The 17,864-nt window shown below is 43.3% G+C and overlaps 1 protein-coding gene across 2 annotated transcripts in view; it reads left to right on the plus strand.

Moving 5' to 3' along the window:
- Positions 1-17,621, plus strand: part of IGDCC4 (immunoglobulin superfamily DCC subclass member 4) — an 84,430-nt gene extending 66,809 nt beyond the window's left edge. For both annotated transcript variants that reach the window (XM_081964587.1, XM_081964586.1), the window contains exons 14-22: positions 1,678-1,785; positions 2,462-2,645; positions 3,529-3,656; positions 5,494-5,664; positions 6,432-6,569; positions 7,031-7,127; positions 8,197-8,434; positions 11,389-11,550; positions 13,327-17,621. In XM_081964587.1, the coding sequence (XP_081820713.1) occupies positions 1,678-1,785; positions 2,462-2,645; positions 3,529-3,656; positions 5,494-5,664; positions 6,432-6,569; positions 7,031-7,127; positions 8,197-8,434; positions 11,389-11,550; positions 13,327-13,860 (1,760 nt within the window). In that variant the 3' untranslated portion in view covers positions 13,861-17,621. The remainder of the gene's footprint in view (positions 1-1,677; positions 1,786-2,461; positions 2,646-3,528; positions 3,657-5,493; positions 5,665-6,431; positions 6,570-7,030; positions 7,128-8,196; positions 8,435-11,388; positions 11,551-13,326) is intronic.
- Positions 17,622-17,864: the final 243 nt, after the last annotated feature.

Genomic DNA, 17,864 nt, shown 5'->3' on the forward strand with positions numbered 1-17,864 from the left:
TGGCCTTTTGCACCATTGACCCACAATTAGGGAACACCAAATTGTTGAACCATTGAGGTTTAAACAAGAGCAACAAAAGTTCCACCAGCATCTGCCTTTTCCTGCTTACTCTGGTGGATTTCTAATAAAATGAAATTCAATGGTGAAACAAGTACGGTTCTACATTTAGGCAAAACAAACGAAATGCACAGGTACAGTACAGGTGGTACCTTGCTCAATAGTAGTAACTGTGAGAGGGATCTTGGAGTCCTAGTGGACAACTATTTAAATAGGAGCCAGCCGTGTGCGGCAGCTGCCAAAAAAGCCAACACAGTTCTAGGCTGCATCAACAGAGGGATAGAATCAAGATCACGTGAAGTCTTAATACCACTTTATAATGCCTTGGTAAGGCCACACTTGGAATACTGCATCCAGTTTTGGTCACCACGATGTAGAAAAGATGTGGAGACTCTAGAAAGAGTGCAGAGAAGAGCAACAAAGAGGATTAGGGGACTGGAGACTAAAACATATGAAGAACGATTGCAGGAACTGGGTATGTCTAGCTTAAGAGAAAGAAGGATTAGGGGAGACATGATAGCAGTGTTCCAATATCTCAGGGGTTGCCAGAAAGAAGAGGGAGTCAAACTATTCTCCAAGGCACCTGAGGGTAGAACAAGAAGCAATGGGTGGAAACTAATCAAGGAGAGAAGCAACTTAGAACTAAGGAGACATTTCCTGACAGTTAGAACAATTAATCCGTGGAACAACTTGCCTCCAGAAGTTGTGAATGCCTCAACACTGGAAGTCTTTAAGAAGATGTTGGATAGCCATTTGTCTGGAACGGTATAGGGTTTCCTGCCTAGGCAGGGGGTTGGACTAGAAGACCTCCAAGGTCCCTTCCAACTCTGCTATTGTCTTGTCTTGTATTTTAGGCCCCTGTTCAGTTCTGGTCATTGCTTTGATAATAGTGTTTCTCAGCCTTGGGGATGTTAAGTTAAATTTCAGCTCCAGAATTCCCCAGCCAGTATGTCCCAACATTCCAAAAGTATGCTCCAAATTGCTCCAAATACAGCATGACTGGCTGGAGAAGCCTGGGAACTGAAGTCCACCCATCTTAAAGTTCACAGTGTTGAGAATTGTTGCTCTATAGCAGTGTTTCTCAAACTTGGCGACTTTAAGTCCTGTGGACTTCAACTCCCAGAATCCCCCAGCCAGCATGCTGGCTGGGGAATTCTGGGAGTTGAAGTCCACAGGACTTAAAGTCGCCAAGTTTGAGAAACACTGCTCTATAGCCATGATGGCGAACCTCTCTGTGTGCCACGTGTCGGCTTGCCCCAGTTCCACCATACATGCACACATGCCTCCCACCAGCCAGCTGGCCTTCGGGTCTCAGCCGTGCATGCGCGGGAAGTGGGGCCTTCCCTAATCTCTGCAGGTTTCCCCCCTCCCCCAGCTTTCCCTACCTGACGAACATAATAACAAATATGTGGATTATGACTGTTTAAATAATTCTACCCAGATCATGCTCAGTTTGATGGAAATGGAAAGCAATGCAATAAAATAAATAAAACATGAAAAAAAAAATTTCCAGCTAGCAGAATGCCAGAGTTCAGCTAAACTAATTTTTTTTTTGCTGGCTTCTGCCTTTTTTTGGCATTTTGTTCAGTTAGTGGCTTATCTCTGTTTTACTCCGTCCAGTTCCTGGACAGCTTTATGAAATCCGGCTGATGGCTTTCAACAAGCATGAAGAGGGCTTCGCAGCCGTGTGGAAGGGGAGGACGGAGCGAGCGCCTGTCACCGCAGCTGGTAGGTATCTTTTCTTTCAAGGTGGAATTGAAAAACTGTTTGCAACTGCTTCAAACGTAAGCTTAACCTACTCAAAAAGTGGAGTTGTTAGAAATAATCCTCAACTTACGGCCATAAAGGAGCCCCATGTTGCTAGGTGAGAAATTTGTTAAGTGAGTTTGGCCCCGTTTCACGACTTTTCTCGCTGCCTTCATTAAGTGAATCGCTCCAGTTCTTCAATGAGTCACATGGTTGTTAAGTGAGTCTGGACTTCCCCATTGACTTTGCTCGTCAGAAGGTCGCAAAAGGGGATCACGTGAGCCCGGGGATGCTGCAGCGGTCATTAAGTGTGAAAGATGGTCATCAGTCACATTTTTTCAGTGCTGTTGTAACTTTCTTTCTTTCTTTCTTTCTTTCTTTCTTTCTTCTTGTTCCTCCTGCTGCTGCTGCTCCTCCTCCTCCCCTTCTTCTTCTTCTCTTCTTCTTCTTCTTCTTCTTCTTCTTCTTCTTCTTCTTTCCCCTTCTTCCCCTTCCCCTCCTCCTCTTCTTCTTCCTCTTCTTCTTTCCCCTTCCCCTCCCCCTCCTTCTTCCTCTTCCTTTTCTTCTTTCCCCTTCTTCCCATTCTTCTTCTCTTCCTCCTTCCCCTTCCCCTTCCTCTTCCCCTCCTCCTCCTCCTTTTCCGTAATTATCTTCTCAGATCTTCCCGTTCATAAAGGCCCCCCACCACCTCCTGGTCATCTCCACGTCGATTCCAATAGTTCCACTACGATTCGGCTGCGTTGGAAGAAACCCAACTTCACCACCGTGAAGATCGTCAACTACACGGTGCGATTCAGCCCTTGGGGGTTAAAGAACGCCTCGCTTGTGATGTATTACACAAGGTAGGAGAGTCCGGGATGTCCCAAGGCTCGTGGTGCATTGTGCAAATGAAGTCATTTGTGCAAATGTTGTCACTGTTGTGTGGAGAAGAATTAATGCGGGGGCTTTTCTTACCAAAGAATTAAAAACAGGGTTTTTTTTTCTTATGGGAAGCATTCAGATCATCTAGTGGGGAGCATTTATGTTTTCTCCTTCGTATTACAGTGTCTGTGGAGATTCTCGGTCATTCCGATCAGGGTTGCCACAAAGGTGCTTTTTCCAAAAGGCAACTGGACTTTGTTTTTCCTTGAAGACACTTCGCTTCTCATCCAAGAAGCTCTGAAGAAACCAAAATCCAGTTGCCTTTATAGTTTTCTGAGCTGCTTTGAGATTTGTGTAGGTGTCTCCTGCTTGGGCGAGGGGGTTGGACTAGATGACCTACAAGGTCCCTTCCAACTCTGTTAAACTTGTCTCTGTTAAACTTCAATCTTTCTTTATCTTTTGTATATCCCTCATTAGTCATTCTAGAGACCCAGAGAAATCGCTTTGGGTAGTTGTCAGATTCTCTGACCCACCAGATTTTAATCTGTTTTTCCATCCTTTAGATAAAACAAAGGCTAAATCAGAAGTTGGTAAAGGCCCCGTATTGGCTACCAAGATATTCCTTTTCCATTTGTCCAGGATGGTATAAGGACTCCTGCTTTGAGGCAGGGGGTTGGACTAGAAGACCTCCCAAGGTCCCTTCCAGCCCTGTGATTCTACGTTCCTTCCAGCCCTACATTTCTATCATTCTATCATTCTACCATTCAAAGGCTGCCAAAATCATGCCCGTCTTTGAAGGAGGCCCGTTTGTGTGATCCTGGGTTCATCCTCTGGTGGGAATTTTCTTCTTCTCCTTCTCCATAGCTCTAAAGAGGATGTTCTTATCAGTGGACTGAAACCATTCACAAGATACGAGTTTGCGGTGCAGTCCAACGGGGTCGGAATGGACAGTCCCTTTGGAAATGTGGTGGAGTGTTTCACTCTCCCAGACAGTAAGCATAGAAGCATGAAATGTTACCTGACAATGGAATGGGATGGGAATGCAAAGGAGGCTCTTAATCTTAGTACGGCAGAAAAGGAGTCCTTTCAAAAAAAAAAGAGCCCAGAAGTTTCTAGATTTTATTTTATTTTTATTTTATTTATTATTTCATTTCATTTTATTATTTATTTCATTTCATTATTTATTTCATTTTATTATTTATTTCATTTTATTATTTCATTTACTTTATTATTTCATTTATTTTATTATTTCATTTATTTTAATTTATTATTTCATTTCATTATTTCATTATTTCATTTTATTATTTCATTATATTTTATTATTTCATTTCATTTTATCATTTTATTTATTATTTATTTCATTATTTCATTTTATTATTTGATTTATATTATTTTATTATTTATCTTATTATTTGTTACATTTATTTTATTTATTTATTTTTCATTTTATTATGTTATTTTTATTGCATTATTTTATTATTTTACTTAATTTTTATTTTACTATTTCTATAGTGAACCATTTCAACGAGTTTATATGAAAGTCTTTTCTATATCCAAATACCCACAATAGTTGCTAGTACAGATAAAACCTGTTACAATCAGAGCAATAAAAAAGGAGAGCTTGAGTAGATTTTTAAATATTCTCTCCAAATGAAGGAAAAGAAGCTCTCAATTTTTTTAACCTTAGCATCAAAAGCTGCAACTGTGCAATCAGAGCCCTATTCTTTTCATGCTCCATTCTCTCTCTCTCTCTCTCTCTCTCTCTCTCTCTCACACACACACACACACACACACACACACACACACACACCTCTCTCTCCATAGATGCCCCTGAATAGAAGATTACTAATATACATGTTGGGTGAAAAACACATTTCCCCAAGTTTTAAACTTCTTCATTTGCATTTTTTTGACATATTTTGTTTCAGTTGTATTCTTTTCTTTGCTATCAGGGAGCCAATGCCAAAAAGTCCCCATTCCTAGCCTTCATCTCCAAGAATTGTCAACCTCCAAAAAGGAGATTGCAAGCAAGTCTATAAGGATGGTTGTTTTTTTATTTATTTAGACAGATAATAGGTAGATAATAGACAGACAAATGGATGGATGGATGGATGGATGAATGGATATGTGGGTAGATAGATAGATGGATGGATGATAGCTATAGATGACATGGTGATGATGATGATGATGATGATGATGATGATGATGATGAAGATAGATAGATAGATAGATAGATAGATAGATAGATAGATGATAGATAGATAGATAGATAGATAGATAGATAGATAGATAGATAGATAGATAGATAGATAGATAGATATGGATGGACAGACGGATGGATATGTGGGTGGGTGGGTGGGTGGATAGATGGATGGATGGATGGATGGATATGTGGGTGGGTGGATAGATGGATGATACCTATAGATGACATGATGATGATAGATAGATAGATAGATGATAGATAGATAGATAGATAGATAGATAGATAGATAGATAGATAGATAGATAGATAGATTTGGATGGACAGACGGATGGATATGTGGGTAGGTGGGTGGGTACATAGATGGATGGATGGGTGGATGATGGATATGTGGGTATGTGGGTGGATTGATGAATAGATAGACAAGGAGGTATAGGAGTAGGTAGGTAGGTAGGTAGATATGGATAAATTACTTTTATTTTATCTTTGTTTATATCTGGGCTTAGGACTGGATTTGATCTGATTTGTCTAATCAGGGAACCTGGGTGCGGGAGAATAGTTTCAGAGGCTCTTCCAGATCACCTTATGCTTGCTTTCTGTCTCCTGCTGCCTCTGCTGTTTTCCTGCAGGACCCTCCACTCCCCCTTCTGACCTCCAATTGCATCCCATCAACCCATACGCGGTCCAGATTCACTGGTGTCCCCCCTTGGAACCGAATGGCATCATTGTGGAATATGTCATCCTCTACAATGCCAACTGCACCCAGCCGGATGAGATGTGGACACTGTTGACCAAAGAGGGTGAGCCCTAGGTCTGCAAATGCATAGAAACATCCAGAGTTATCTGCAAAGGGAAGGGGTGTTGGCCATCATCCTGCAATCAAAGTTCACTTTTTTAAAGTTCAATGAAAAGAAAGAGTAGGGATGAGATGATGGTAGCATGACATGTAGACTTTAACTCCAAGAATTCCCCAGCCAACTCTAGCAACAAGGATGATTAGGGGGCTGAACACTAAAACATATAAAGAACAGTTGCAGGAATTGGGTATGTCAAATGTAATGAAAAGAAGGACTAGGGGAGACATGATAGCAGTCTTCCAATATCTCAGGAGTTGCCACAAAGAAGAGGGAGTCAAACTATTTTCTAAACCATCTGAGGGAAGTACAAGAAGTAATGGATGGAAATCAATGAAGGAGAGAAGCAACCTAGAACTAAGGAGAAATTTTTGACAGTGAGAATAATTAATCAGTGGAACAACTTGCCTTCAGAAGTTGTGGATGCTCCAACATTGGAGGCTTACAAGAAGAGAATAGACAACCGTTTGTCTGGACTGGTAGAGGGTCTCCTGCCTGAGCAGGAGGTTGGAGTAGAAGACCTCCAAGGTCCCTTCCAACTCTTGTTATTCTGTTATTTTTTATGGGCATCACTTTTTTTGAGCTCCTCCATGTGTACATCACTGGGGAGCATGGATCATCGGGGCAGGAAGAAAGCAGCTTCAAATTGCTGCAACCTTTGGGGCTGGAATATTGGAATCTGATACCACATCCAGAATTCCTCTCTTCTTCAGGCAGTACCTTCAGTGCCGAAGTTGACGGGTTGGAGAGCGACACCAGATATTTCTTCAAGGTGGGAGCCAAGACGGTTGTAGGATCAGGACCGTATTCTAGTGTGAAGGATGTGCAGACCTTGCCGGAGGGATTCACAGGTAACGGCTGCTGGTTCCTTTTGCCACCTTAAAAAGAAGGGTGGGCAGGGATGGAGTGGGGTGGAATAGGAATAGGAAGGGAATGGGGAGAGGAGAGGAGAAGAGGAGAGGAAAAGAAAATTACAAAATAACAGTAGAATAGAAGAGAAGAAAATTACAAAATAACTAAAAGAGAAGAAAATTACAAAATAACAGTAGAATAGAAGAGAAGAAAAGTACAAAATAACAAGAGAAGAGAAGTGTAACACTTTAGAGAACTATTGTGGTATATCTTGACATGGAATTGACATCCTGGGGATTCAGGATCAGGTCCTTCCTCAGCAACAGAAGTTCATGGAGAGGGTTTGGACCAGTCCCTCCCTCTCTGTCTCTCTCTCTCTGCCCAGCCGGGATGGTTGTTAGAAGGAAAGTAGAAATAATTCCTCTCTGCTTCCATGTTCTCCTTTGTCCTTCACCTGCAGATATCTTAGTTCATTCTATCACCGGAATCACATTAGCCATCTGCCTCCTCTGCATCGTCTTTTGTGCTTGTGTCAGCTTTCGCAACAATTACCTGAAGTAAGTCTTGTGTTGATGTCATCTCCAATGCGTTGAGCCCGCTTGTCTGCCTTCTCTGCCCCGTTTGACTTCTGCCTGTGTTCAAGGGTGAATGTTGTCAAAGAATTGGGAAGGGTGGAATTGATGCATGTTGAGAGGGATCGTTTCACCTTTAAGCGCCCCCCCCCCCCTGTGAAAACAAGGCAACCAAGCAGAAACTAGACTCTGTCATGTCCCAAAGGTGCTTTTCAAAAGGCAGTTGGGGTTGGTTGGTTTTTCCTTGAAGACAAGGAAACGATTTGCCTTGATTTACCAACTTAGTTCCAACCTAGAACTAAGTAGAAACTTCCTGACAGTGAGAACAGTTAGGGGAACAGCTTGCCTCCAGAAGTTGTGGGTTTGCCATCACCGGAGGCTTTCGAGAAGAGACTGGGCAGCCATTTATCTGGAATGGTTTAGGGTCTCCTGCTTGAGCAGGGGGTTGGACTATAGATCTCCAAGGCCCCTTCCAACTCTGTTATTCTGTATGATGGTAGCTATTATGCAAAGGAGGTATAAGGCAGATGTGGTATTCAGCAGGTTCTGACCATTCTGGAGAAGCAGTAGAGGAAATTTCGAGTAGTTCGGAGAACCGGTAAATACCATCCCTGGCTGGCCCCACCCTCATCTATTATCTGCCTCCCAAGTCCCAGCTGATCAGGAGGGAATGAGGATTTTGCAATATCCTTCCCCCAGGCGTGGGGAGGGAATGGGGATTTTGCAGTATCCTTCCCTGGCCATGCCCACCAAGCCATGCCCACAGAACCAGTAATAAAAATATTTGAATCCCACCACTGTTATATAAGGCCATCAGATTGGAGAGAGGATTAGAGGTTTACAATGAAAACTCAATACAAGCAAACCATCAAATATGAATAAACAAAACTGCACAAAACTACATAACAAATCCCCACCATTCTTGAGCAAGGAAATATAACATCACTTCCGAGTAGCATTTGCTACTAAGATCCTGAGGCTTGTGATCAGCCTGGGACCAGGGTCTATGGGAGCTGTCCTTGGTGAACAATAATTGTCTCATTCTTTTCTGTAGGAAATCGATGCCTGGTTTGGATTCCCAAGCTTCAGGAAGCCACGCTTACCACCACCGGAGCCGACAAGCAGCACCCCTCTCGGTAATCCCTTCCACTTCCCACGAAATGGAGTCCCTCATGGCTCCCCTTTCTGACGGGGCTCCCTCACCTCCAAGCGATTGCGCAGAACTGACTGAAGCCCATGGTCTCATCCGTGGTCATCCGTTGGAGGACAGTGTGGGCCACATCCCAATTAAGGTATGGACGAGGTCCTTTCATGGTGTTCTATGGGAACCCATTCTTCTTATGGAGCAGTGAATTAGCATCCCATACTTCATTCTAAGCAGAGGTGGTATTCAGCCAGTTCTGACCGGTTCTGGCAAACTAGTTGGAGAAATTTTGAGTAGTTCGGAATACCACCTCTGGCTGGCTCTGCTCCCATCTGTTTGCTGCCTCCTGAGTCCCAGCTGATCGGAGTTCCAGCTGATTGTCTGGGCCTTCTTCTGTTGCCCTGCACAGGAGAACAGAGCTGGAAAGCAGATTAGCGGGGTGGGGAGGGAATGGAGATTTCATAGTATCCTTCCCTTGGAGTGGGGTGGAAATGGAGAGTTTACAGTATCCTTGCCCCAAAGTGGGGTGGAAATGGAGATTTCATAGTATCCTTCCCCTGGAGTGGGGTGGAAATGGAGATTTTACAGTATCCTTGCCCTGGAGTGGGATGGAAATGGAGATTTCATAGTATCCTCCCCCTGGAGTGGGGTGGAAATGGAGAGTTTACAGTATCCTTGCCCTGGAGTGGGGTGGAAATGGAGATTTTACAGTATCCTTCCCCTGGAGTGGGGTGGAAATGGAGATTTTACAGTATCCTTCCCCTGGAGTGGGGTGGAAATGGAGAATCCTTCCCTGGGAATCGGGATTTTGCAGTATCCTTCCCCTGCCACCCCCACCAAGCCACGCCATGCCCACAGAACCGGTAGTGAAAAAATATTGAATCCCACCACTGATTCTAACCACTGCGCCGCCCCCACTCTTCCCAGGATGCTGCGATTGTTGTAAATACATGCCAGTTGTCAAGTGCCCAAATTCCTAATTATCTGACTGTGGAGATGCTGCAACAGTTGAAAATGCGAAGACCAGTTCTAAGCCACTTATTTTTTTCAGTGCTATTGTAACAGCCCGGGTTCAGTACCCACGCACCATGCAACGGTTGAGTTCCCGTTCCTTGCTCCAGCTCCTGCCCACCTAGCAGTTAAAAAGCATGCAAATGCGAGCAGATCAATAGGTACCACTTCGGTAGGAAGGTAACAGTGTTCTGTGCAGCTTTAGCATATAGGCATGCTGGCCACATAACCATGAAAATCTCCTCCAACAACCCTGAGTCCCTCTGCTTAAGAAACAGAGATGAGCACTGCCCCCTAGTGTCAGACACGACTGGGCAAGGGGAATCTTTACTTTCGCCCGTTACAACTTCAGATGGTTGCTAAACAAATGGTTGTCATTCAAGGAGTACCTATATTGCCTTCAATTGGCCATGCCCCCTTTTTTTACACCCCTCCCACTCCTTTGCCCATTTAAAAGGTCCACTAATAACTTCAAGTCCAGCATTTACAAATGTAAGCACAAATCCACACACCGACTATTCTAAGCGCAGTAAATCCCGCCTGCATTTGTGTAGCCGCTAGAGGGAAGCAAATACACTGCTGAAAGTTGACCTACTAAGACATCACTCTGTGTGTGTGTGTGTGTGTTTATGTTTGTCCTGCTCCTTGCACTTTGTGGGGACAAGCAGGAGACTTTGCCATCTTGAAAGTTGTTTGCGTACACACATACAGAGACACACTCTGCTCGGTGGCTGCATTTCTTTTTTTTTTAATCGCTTTTATTTTTTTGACTTAACAGAAAAAAGGGAAAGAAACAGAAAGTAAAACCAGACAAAATATTGTATATATGAAGAATTTTCATACATGTATATAAGATAAAGGTTCCCCTCGCACATGCATGCTAGTCGTTCCCAACTCTAGGGGGCGGTGCTCATATCTGTTTCAAAGCCGAAGAGCCAGCACTGTCCAAAGATGTCTCCGTGGTCATGTGGCCGGCATGACTCAATACCGAAGGCGCACAGAGCACTGTTACCTCCCCACCAAAGGTGGTTCCTATTTTTCTACTTGCATTTTTCTACATGCTTTCAAACTGCTAGGTTGGCAGAAGCTGGGACAAGTAACGGGAGCTCACTCCATTACACAGTGCTAGGGATTTCAACCGCTGAACTGCCGACCTTTCTGATCGACAAGCTCAACGTCTGAGCCACTGAGCCACCGCGTCCCTATACATGTACATATGCTTGTATAATTTTTGAACAGTGACAATTTAGTCACAGTACCCCTCTGCCTCGAACTTTCCAGTTGTGTTACTATCCATTACCCTATTTCAGTCTTCCTTTCTAGTGAAGTTCTGTATTCAAAGTCTTCTGCTGAACTTGTTCTTTTGGTATCTTCCAGAAATACAATTGTTGTTAACTAGAGGAAATTATATATGTATGTATGTATGTATGTATGTATGTATGTATGTATGTATGTATGTATGTATTTGTGTTACACCTTATCAACTGATAAGGCGGCGAGCCTGTGGCTTAGTGGCTAAGACTCCTGCCTAAGATATAATACAGCCCAGGTTCAAATCCCAGTAAGGGTATGGCTAACTGATGAGAGCTAATTAGCTCGAAATAGATCTATACTAGTCTCCCTTTATTTATTTATCAGCACAAATACAACATGTATATGTGTGTGTATGTGTATGTGTATGTATGTATGTATGTATGTATGTATGTATGTATGTATGTATATATATATATATATATATATATATATATATATATATATATATATATATATATATATATATATATATATATATATATATATATATATATATATATATATATATATATATATATATATATATATAATATGCTATTTTGAGAGGTTCTCCAGATGCCGTATTGCAGTTTTCCTAGCCAAAGCCTTTTTTGTGTTCATCCAGGTCTTTTGTCTTTAAAATGAAGTTGTGATCGTGTTGTTCTATATTATGCTGAGAATTCCTGTAAAGCATTCCTGTGAAATTAAAATCCGAAGGAAGAGCAAATAAAACAGCTTTAAGCATATAAATACCAGTGTGGGATTACAGATAATGTGCCTTTTCTTTTGATTCTGCAGCCTCCGTGGGAGAAATCACTGAACAGCTGGACAAACAGCATCGCTGGCTACGGAGTCTCCATTCCAAAAGAGCCCACCATGGCTTTGAATGGATCAGTGAAGATGGCTTCCAATGGAGGACAGAAGCTCTTGTTGCAAGCGCTGGTTTATGAGGTTGTCACGGTGTGTATCAAAAGGACGTGGTGGCTCAGTGGCTCAGACGCTGAGCTTGTTGATCAGAAGGTCAGCAGTTCGGCAGTTCGAATCCCTAGCGCCGCGTAACGGAGTGAGCTCCTGTTACTTGTCCCAGCTTCTGCCAACCTAGCAGTTCAAAAGCACGTAAGAAATCCAAGTAGAAAAATAGGGACCACCATTGGTGGGAAAGTAACAGCGTTCTGTGTGCCTTTGGCATTTAGTCATGCTGGCCACAGGACCACAGAGATGTCTTTGGACAAGCGCTGGCTTTTCGGCTTTGAAACGGAGATGAGCATCGCCCCCTAGAGTCAGGAATGATTAGCACATATGTGCGAGGGGAACCTTTACCTTTACACAGTGTGTATTCCCAGCGGGGAGACATTTTCTGTCTATAATTGGGAAGGTGACCCACCACTTTGTTAAAAGACTATCTATGGAGATGGTGAAGTCTCTTAAGGTGCTGAGCTTCACTTATCACACTAGTTTGGGGATTTATCACACTTTGGTTGTTTCTGCTCTGGATTTTGGACATGACCCAACAAAATAAAGTAGCAAAATAAGCGCCCAGCCTCTCCTGATAGTTTCCTGGTATGCTGAATAGCAGGATTCTGAAGGTAAACTGGCCACAGCTCACCTGGCTAAGAATTATGGATGGTCTAATCCAGGGATGTCAAACTCAAGGCCCGGGGGCCGAATCCAGCCTTCAGTGTGCTTAGATCTGGCTCATGGGACCACTCTGGAAACAGCGAAGGAGTAACCTGCCCTGCCTCTGCCAGCAAAAATGGCGCTCGTAAGGGCCACAGGCGGCACTCCCAAAACAGAGCTTGGGAGTCCATTTTTGCTGGCAGAACACTTGGGCCATCCCAAGCGCCCTCGACATGAATGATGTCGAGCTGGCCACGCCCACCCCGGCCCCCAAGGTCAAACCCAACCCTGACGCGGCCCTCAATGAATTTGAGTTTGACAGCTGGTCCAATCCAAGGAACTGTAAAGAATGGCAGGTTGGGTGACCTAGCATCTTTCTCCTGTGTCTCCTGTGTCTACCTTGATCTACCTGGGTAGGTTCTTGAAATATATTCTTGTCAGAGTTTGTTGCAGCAATCAAATTCAGAAAGCACGCAGAGGTAACTGATTCAGCAGGATTCATTAACTCCTCTTGATATATAATATAACACGTAAGTCATATATACAATACCAAAGGCTGCTTTTTCCAACATGGTAGATACCAGCAAACACACAAGCAGAGGAGAGAACAGTTTCCAGTTTCAATTCCAGCAGACTAGACTGCTGCTTTTGCACAGAAGTTAGTCTAAGTCACACCCAGGCTCCTAGCTGTCTCCAGCAAATACTGTTTCAGTTTCCAAACAGTCCCCATTGGCTGACCTTGTTACTAAAGCCCTATTCCAGTTCATGAATATACTCTGATAGTTCTTACGTACAGTATATTTTAACTGCCATTACACTGCAAATTACAGTTTCTACAGGTCGCAAAAAAGATTCATACATGAATGCCTTAATTTTTTTCTTATCAGAGTTATAAAATTGAAAGTTACAAGGTCACTGCATAATGAATTAACCCCCCAAAAAATCTAAGTTAGATCACTGGTTTCTTGAATTTTGCCATATAATTGAAGAAGATACTCCGACAGTTCTTACTCACTTAAATTTGGATTCTTGCACTAACAGGGGGTTGGGTTTGTTGATCTCGGGGGCCAAGTCCATTTCTAGAGTTCTAAGAATCCTTTTTTTATTATTATTCCTAAGAATGAAGCGAAAAAGGAGCACCCACCCAGTAGCCTCAATCAACTGGAAGCCGAGGTCATTGTCCATTCGGATTTCTTAGCCTCCAACCGAGATTGTGGTTCCCAACTCCATATGCTGGACCTGGAAAGGACTCCCCATGAGGATTGGGAGCCAGAAACATTCCCCATGGAAGACCTACCTGAACAGGTTTCTTACAGCTCCTCTCAGCAAGATCTCAGTGTTATGTCCCAAGACCGAGATGGCAAAGCTGAGCCTGAAGCACCTGTTGCATTGCTGAAGATCAAGAAAGAGGCTAACCAGAGAGCTATCAAATTACACGGAGCAGACGGAGGGCTCCCCCAGACTGGAGGAAGCTTGGACGCAATGGGAAGCGGGGGCGCTGACTCATCTCACAAAGGAGGAGTGGACACGAGGCCCACCTTGCGCGATGCTCTTCCCACAGCCCAACCGCAAGGCCTTCTGCATGGCAGCCTCTCTAATGTAATTGACTCGCCTCCCGGGTTTGAAAACGCAGCATGCGTCCACCATCTTTGATGAGAGCTTCAATTACATTCTTGGCCATGGCAGAGCTCAGAGAAACAGAATAGCTATAAATATTAGGCCTTCGTGGCACTAAATAGTCTCATAAAGCGCGGTTGAGAAGGGGATGATATTAGTGCCATAAGATTTTATAAGGAGAAGCTTCTCCCCACAAAGTATTGTGTCTGCTCGCTCGCTCTCCTCCCCAGCCGCTCTGCAAAGGCTACTGAGAATTGGTGAACTTCATACCAATTATGAGTTAATGTTGTGCCTCACAAAGACCCAGGAGTAGGCAGCATAAGGCCCACAGGCCTTTCCAGCCCACCAACTGCATACACCATTTTACTACCAGGTGAAGCAGTCACACACAACACGTTGCGTTGGGAGGAAGATTGTCTCATGAGATGTCATGAAGAGGTTGGTCCTGGAGCTTATCTGCTCTTCTGAACGGTGTCACAGACCTTAGGTGCCCTTCTACATCTCCAAAGGATGAAATGCAGCAGAGATGGAAAGCAATAAGTCAGATGGCCTGAGAAGATTTCATAGAATCCCTTGTTCTGCTGCCCTAGGTCGTAGAACAGTGATGGCTAAACTTTTGGTGGAGGCGTGGGGAGCGTGCTCTCCACACCGATAATGCAATGCCCTCCCCTCCCCCACGCACATGCGTGCAGGCCTCACTGAAGCCTCCAGACTTCCAGTTTGTGTGTTGGGTCGTTTTTTGCTCTCCGCAGGCTTCAGAAAAGCCGCCTGAGGCCTCCGGAGGGAGAAAAACAGCCCAACATGCAAACCAAAAGTTCGGGAATGGACTTCCAGGTTGCCCATTGAGCTATTTTTCTCCTTCTGGAGGCCTCAGGAGGCTTCCCTGAAGCCTCCGAAGGGCAAAAACCAGCCCAACACGCAAACCAGAAGTCCGTTCCCGAACTTCTGGTTTGCACGTTGAGAAGTTTTTTGCCCTCTGGAAGCTTCAGGGAACCCTCCTGAGGGCAAAAAACGGCTGAAAATCAAGGCCAAAAATCAGCTGGCGCACTGGAGCTGACAGGGCAATGCCTCACACGCCCTCAGAAATGGCTCTGGTGCCACAGGTTCACCATCACGGTGCTAGGACTAAAGCCAAATGCAATTTTTTTTTGCCAACACTGTTTTTACAAAGAAGACACCTCTATCTCCAATCGTCCATCACAAACTGTGAAAAAAATAAATTTGCATCAGGATAATACACATTTGTATTTTGGCAAGGATCTTTCGATTAAGATAATTGTGAAAATATCTCTCTCCCAGCTCTCCAAAACCTATCAAATCTGTTTGGAGCATGAAGCCACTTTCAGCCCCCTTTAAAATGCCAGTCTCTAGATGTAGAGAGAAAGCACCAAGGCAAACATAGGGTTTGTTCATTTGTAGCTTAAGCATGTTGTGTGATTGACCCACCCTTGTGGTGTATAAATCATAGGTTACAGTTGACTGTGGCTTGTCAACCCAGCTAGTTAGCAGACTTCGGATAAAGCATAACTTGGCTTAGCATGTTGTGTGAATTCAGGCATTGAATCAGAGGAATATTCCCAATTGTCTGGATGTGATTTCCTTTCCTATTAGCATTGGGATGGTTAGAGGGTTAACCAAACACTCAATAAATACATTAACCTTGTCCGCTACCTGCTAGCATGTTCTGGCATTGTAGGTTTGATGCAAGGTGTGGCTAGTGTAACTCACACCAGGACAAGCCACAGATGCGTTTTGCATTAGATGTGCGTTAGTCTCCTGAAAAATCCATCTGAGAGATGGATTGTGACTAGGTAACCTATCACACAACCAGTGTGTTTGTACCTTAGCTCTGTCAAGAAAAGAATGGAAGGTTTTCTTCATGACATAGTTCCATTTTTGGCCAGTGTTCCTCCTTAACCAGAGATTTCATATGTTATGAAAAGTACTATTGGTGCTGCAGTGATAAAACTTCAGCCCAATAGCATTCTCTTGAAATGGGCATGCTAGAGGTGGAACGTAATTTACATTCCCCCATTCTGAGATGGACCATCTTCTATGGACCGTCTATCAGTGATGAAGTTCTGAAAACCACACATGAATTAGTTTCAGGAACAGTGCCGTGGACTGTCTCTACTTGTCTTGGATTCGAAGACCCCCACTAGTGATACTTTTCTTGCTGCAATAATATAGGGCCCGTTGGATGAAGCCCCAGAGATTAGCAGAGAGTCCTCAGCCGGGGAGATAACCAAGGATGAAGAGCAATCTTGGAGTGGCTACAGGAAAGTTGAGGGAAGGGCTGAAGAACAAATGTGGACATTGGGATCTTCGAGAGTAGTTGTCAACCTACCCATTTGATTCTATTATCCACAGTTGAAGAAACATGGCTAAGTGTGATGCAAGGACCACAGGTTTTCCTCCATCACCTGGATAACATTTGACCCTCATTGGAGGTCCTTGTTATTGTGGCTTCAGTCTGCAGGACACTGAAACAATTGATTAACCTGCTTAATACTTTGAGATGGGTCATACCATACATGAAGCCAAAATCAAATAGATTTATGTTCAGCCAACCTACTTGGTTTGTAAATCATGGTTTACAACCAGAATCTTTTTTTCAAAGCCAACCACTTGTGGATTCTTCAACACACTATGGTGAAGCAAGGTTTGGTAGGTCTTAGTCTTACCAACCTAGTCTTATCATTTTGTCTGAAATAGGATGGTCTGAAGTGGACTGGACCCCTTATGGCAGAGAGCTGATGACGATTAGCATACAGAGACATTCTCTCTGTAGAATCTTTTGAAAAACTAGACATATGATTCAACCATGGTTTTTCATCTCTGATTCAACCCTTTTTTTCAGCTCTGGAGGTTGCTTCATTGGAATGCAGAATTTTTTTTAAAAAAAAAAACAAGAGCTGGCTGTTCCCCTCATTTCTTTGGGGTTTTAAGCTGAAAGCCATCTCTCTCTCACAGCTCTCACTTCTGTTACGTAACACGATTCTTTCAAAAGGTAGGCGGGGCAGTTTCTTACTACACACTCTGCGAGTGCTTCTAACAGCTTGTACCGAAAACATGAGAACTTTCTTCAGCCTCCTGGGTTGTAGCCATGACGATTCGCTTCAGCCAACTCACTGCAGGGGGGAAAAACTCACCCCGGGACAAGGGTTAACACTAATATGAAAGAAATAGTGGGACAGAATCATTTAAAGGAAGGATGCCAAAGGAGGGACAAAATGAAATGCGAGTGACAAAAATCAAAATAATGTTTACATCATTTTAAATAATTAAACTGAATTGTTGAATTGCACCGCAACGAGTTGGCCATATTGAGTTGGCAAGTTAACCATGGCAAGTTGGCCATGGTGAGTGGTTGTAGTGAGTTGTCCCCCCCTGGCTTGCCTTACCAATCTGTGCATTTATGTTAGGTGGCTACTGGGGATTTTGCCCATATCAGCCCCCTGGAAGTGACTGGAGTCTATACAGGATTCCCTTTCTTTGCATTAGATTTGCAACAGACATTTTTTTGCCAATTTAGGCCTCTGAATTCATATACCTAATATTTTAGGTATTGGATCTATCTCTTTTCTCCTTTTTTAACGTATGACAATGTATTTTTTATTTCTTCAGAGCGTCTTTATATTATTTAATTTTATATAAAAGAGAAGGAAAAAAATAATAGTGTGTGTTCTAGTGTAGCCTTTTTACACCTCTTCTCTATTGTGTCTCCCTTTTCCCCTTAACACAACTACCTCATGCTTGTTTTTTTTTTTTTAATGAAAATAAAATAGTAGATTTTGCTCTTTGGTCCCGCTTTCTTCTTTCTTTCTCTCTTCCACTCCCACCATGTTTGTAGAATTCACTGACACATTATGATCAATGATGCTCAATGATATCAGAAATGGCTTGTATTTTTTTTTAAAGAATATAATTGAAAGGCAATTAGTTAATAGGAAGACATTTAGATTATAGGGAAGATGGTTTTGTGACGTTGGGATAATTGCCTACTCTGTTTCAGTAGGTTATTCCTGGCTATGAATCAT

This window comes from Natrix helvetica (assembly GCF_964273705.1).
Source record: "Natrix helvetica genome assembly, chromosome: 12".
NCBI classification, from domain to species: Eukaryota; Metazoa; Chordata; class Lepidosauria; order Squamata; family Natricidae; genus Natrix; species Natrix helvetica.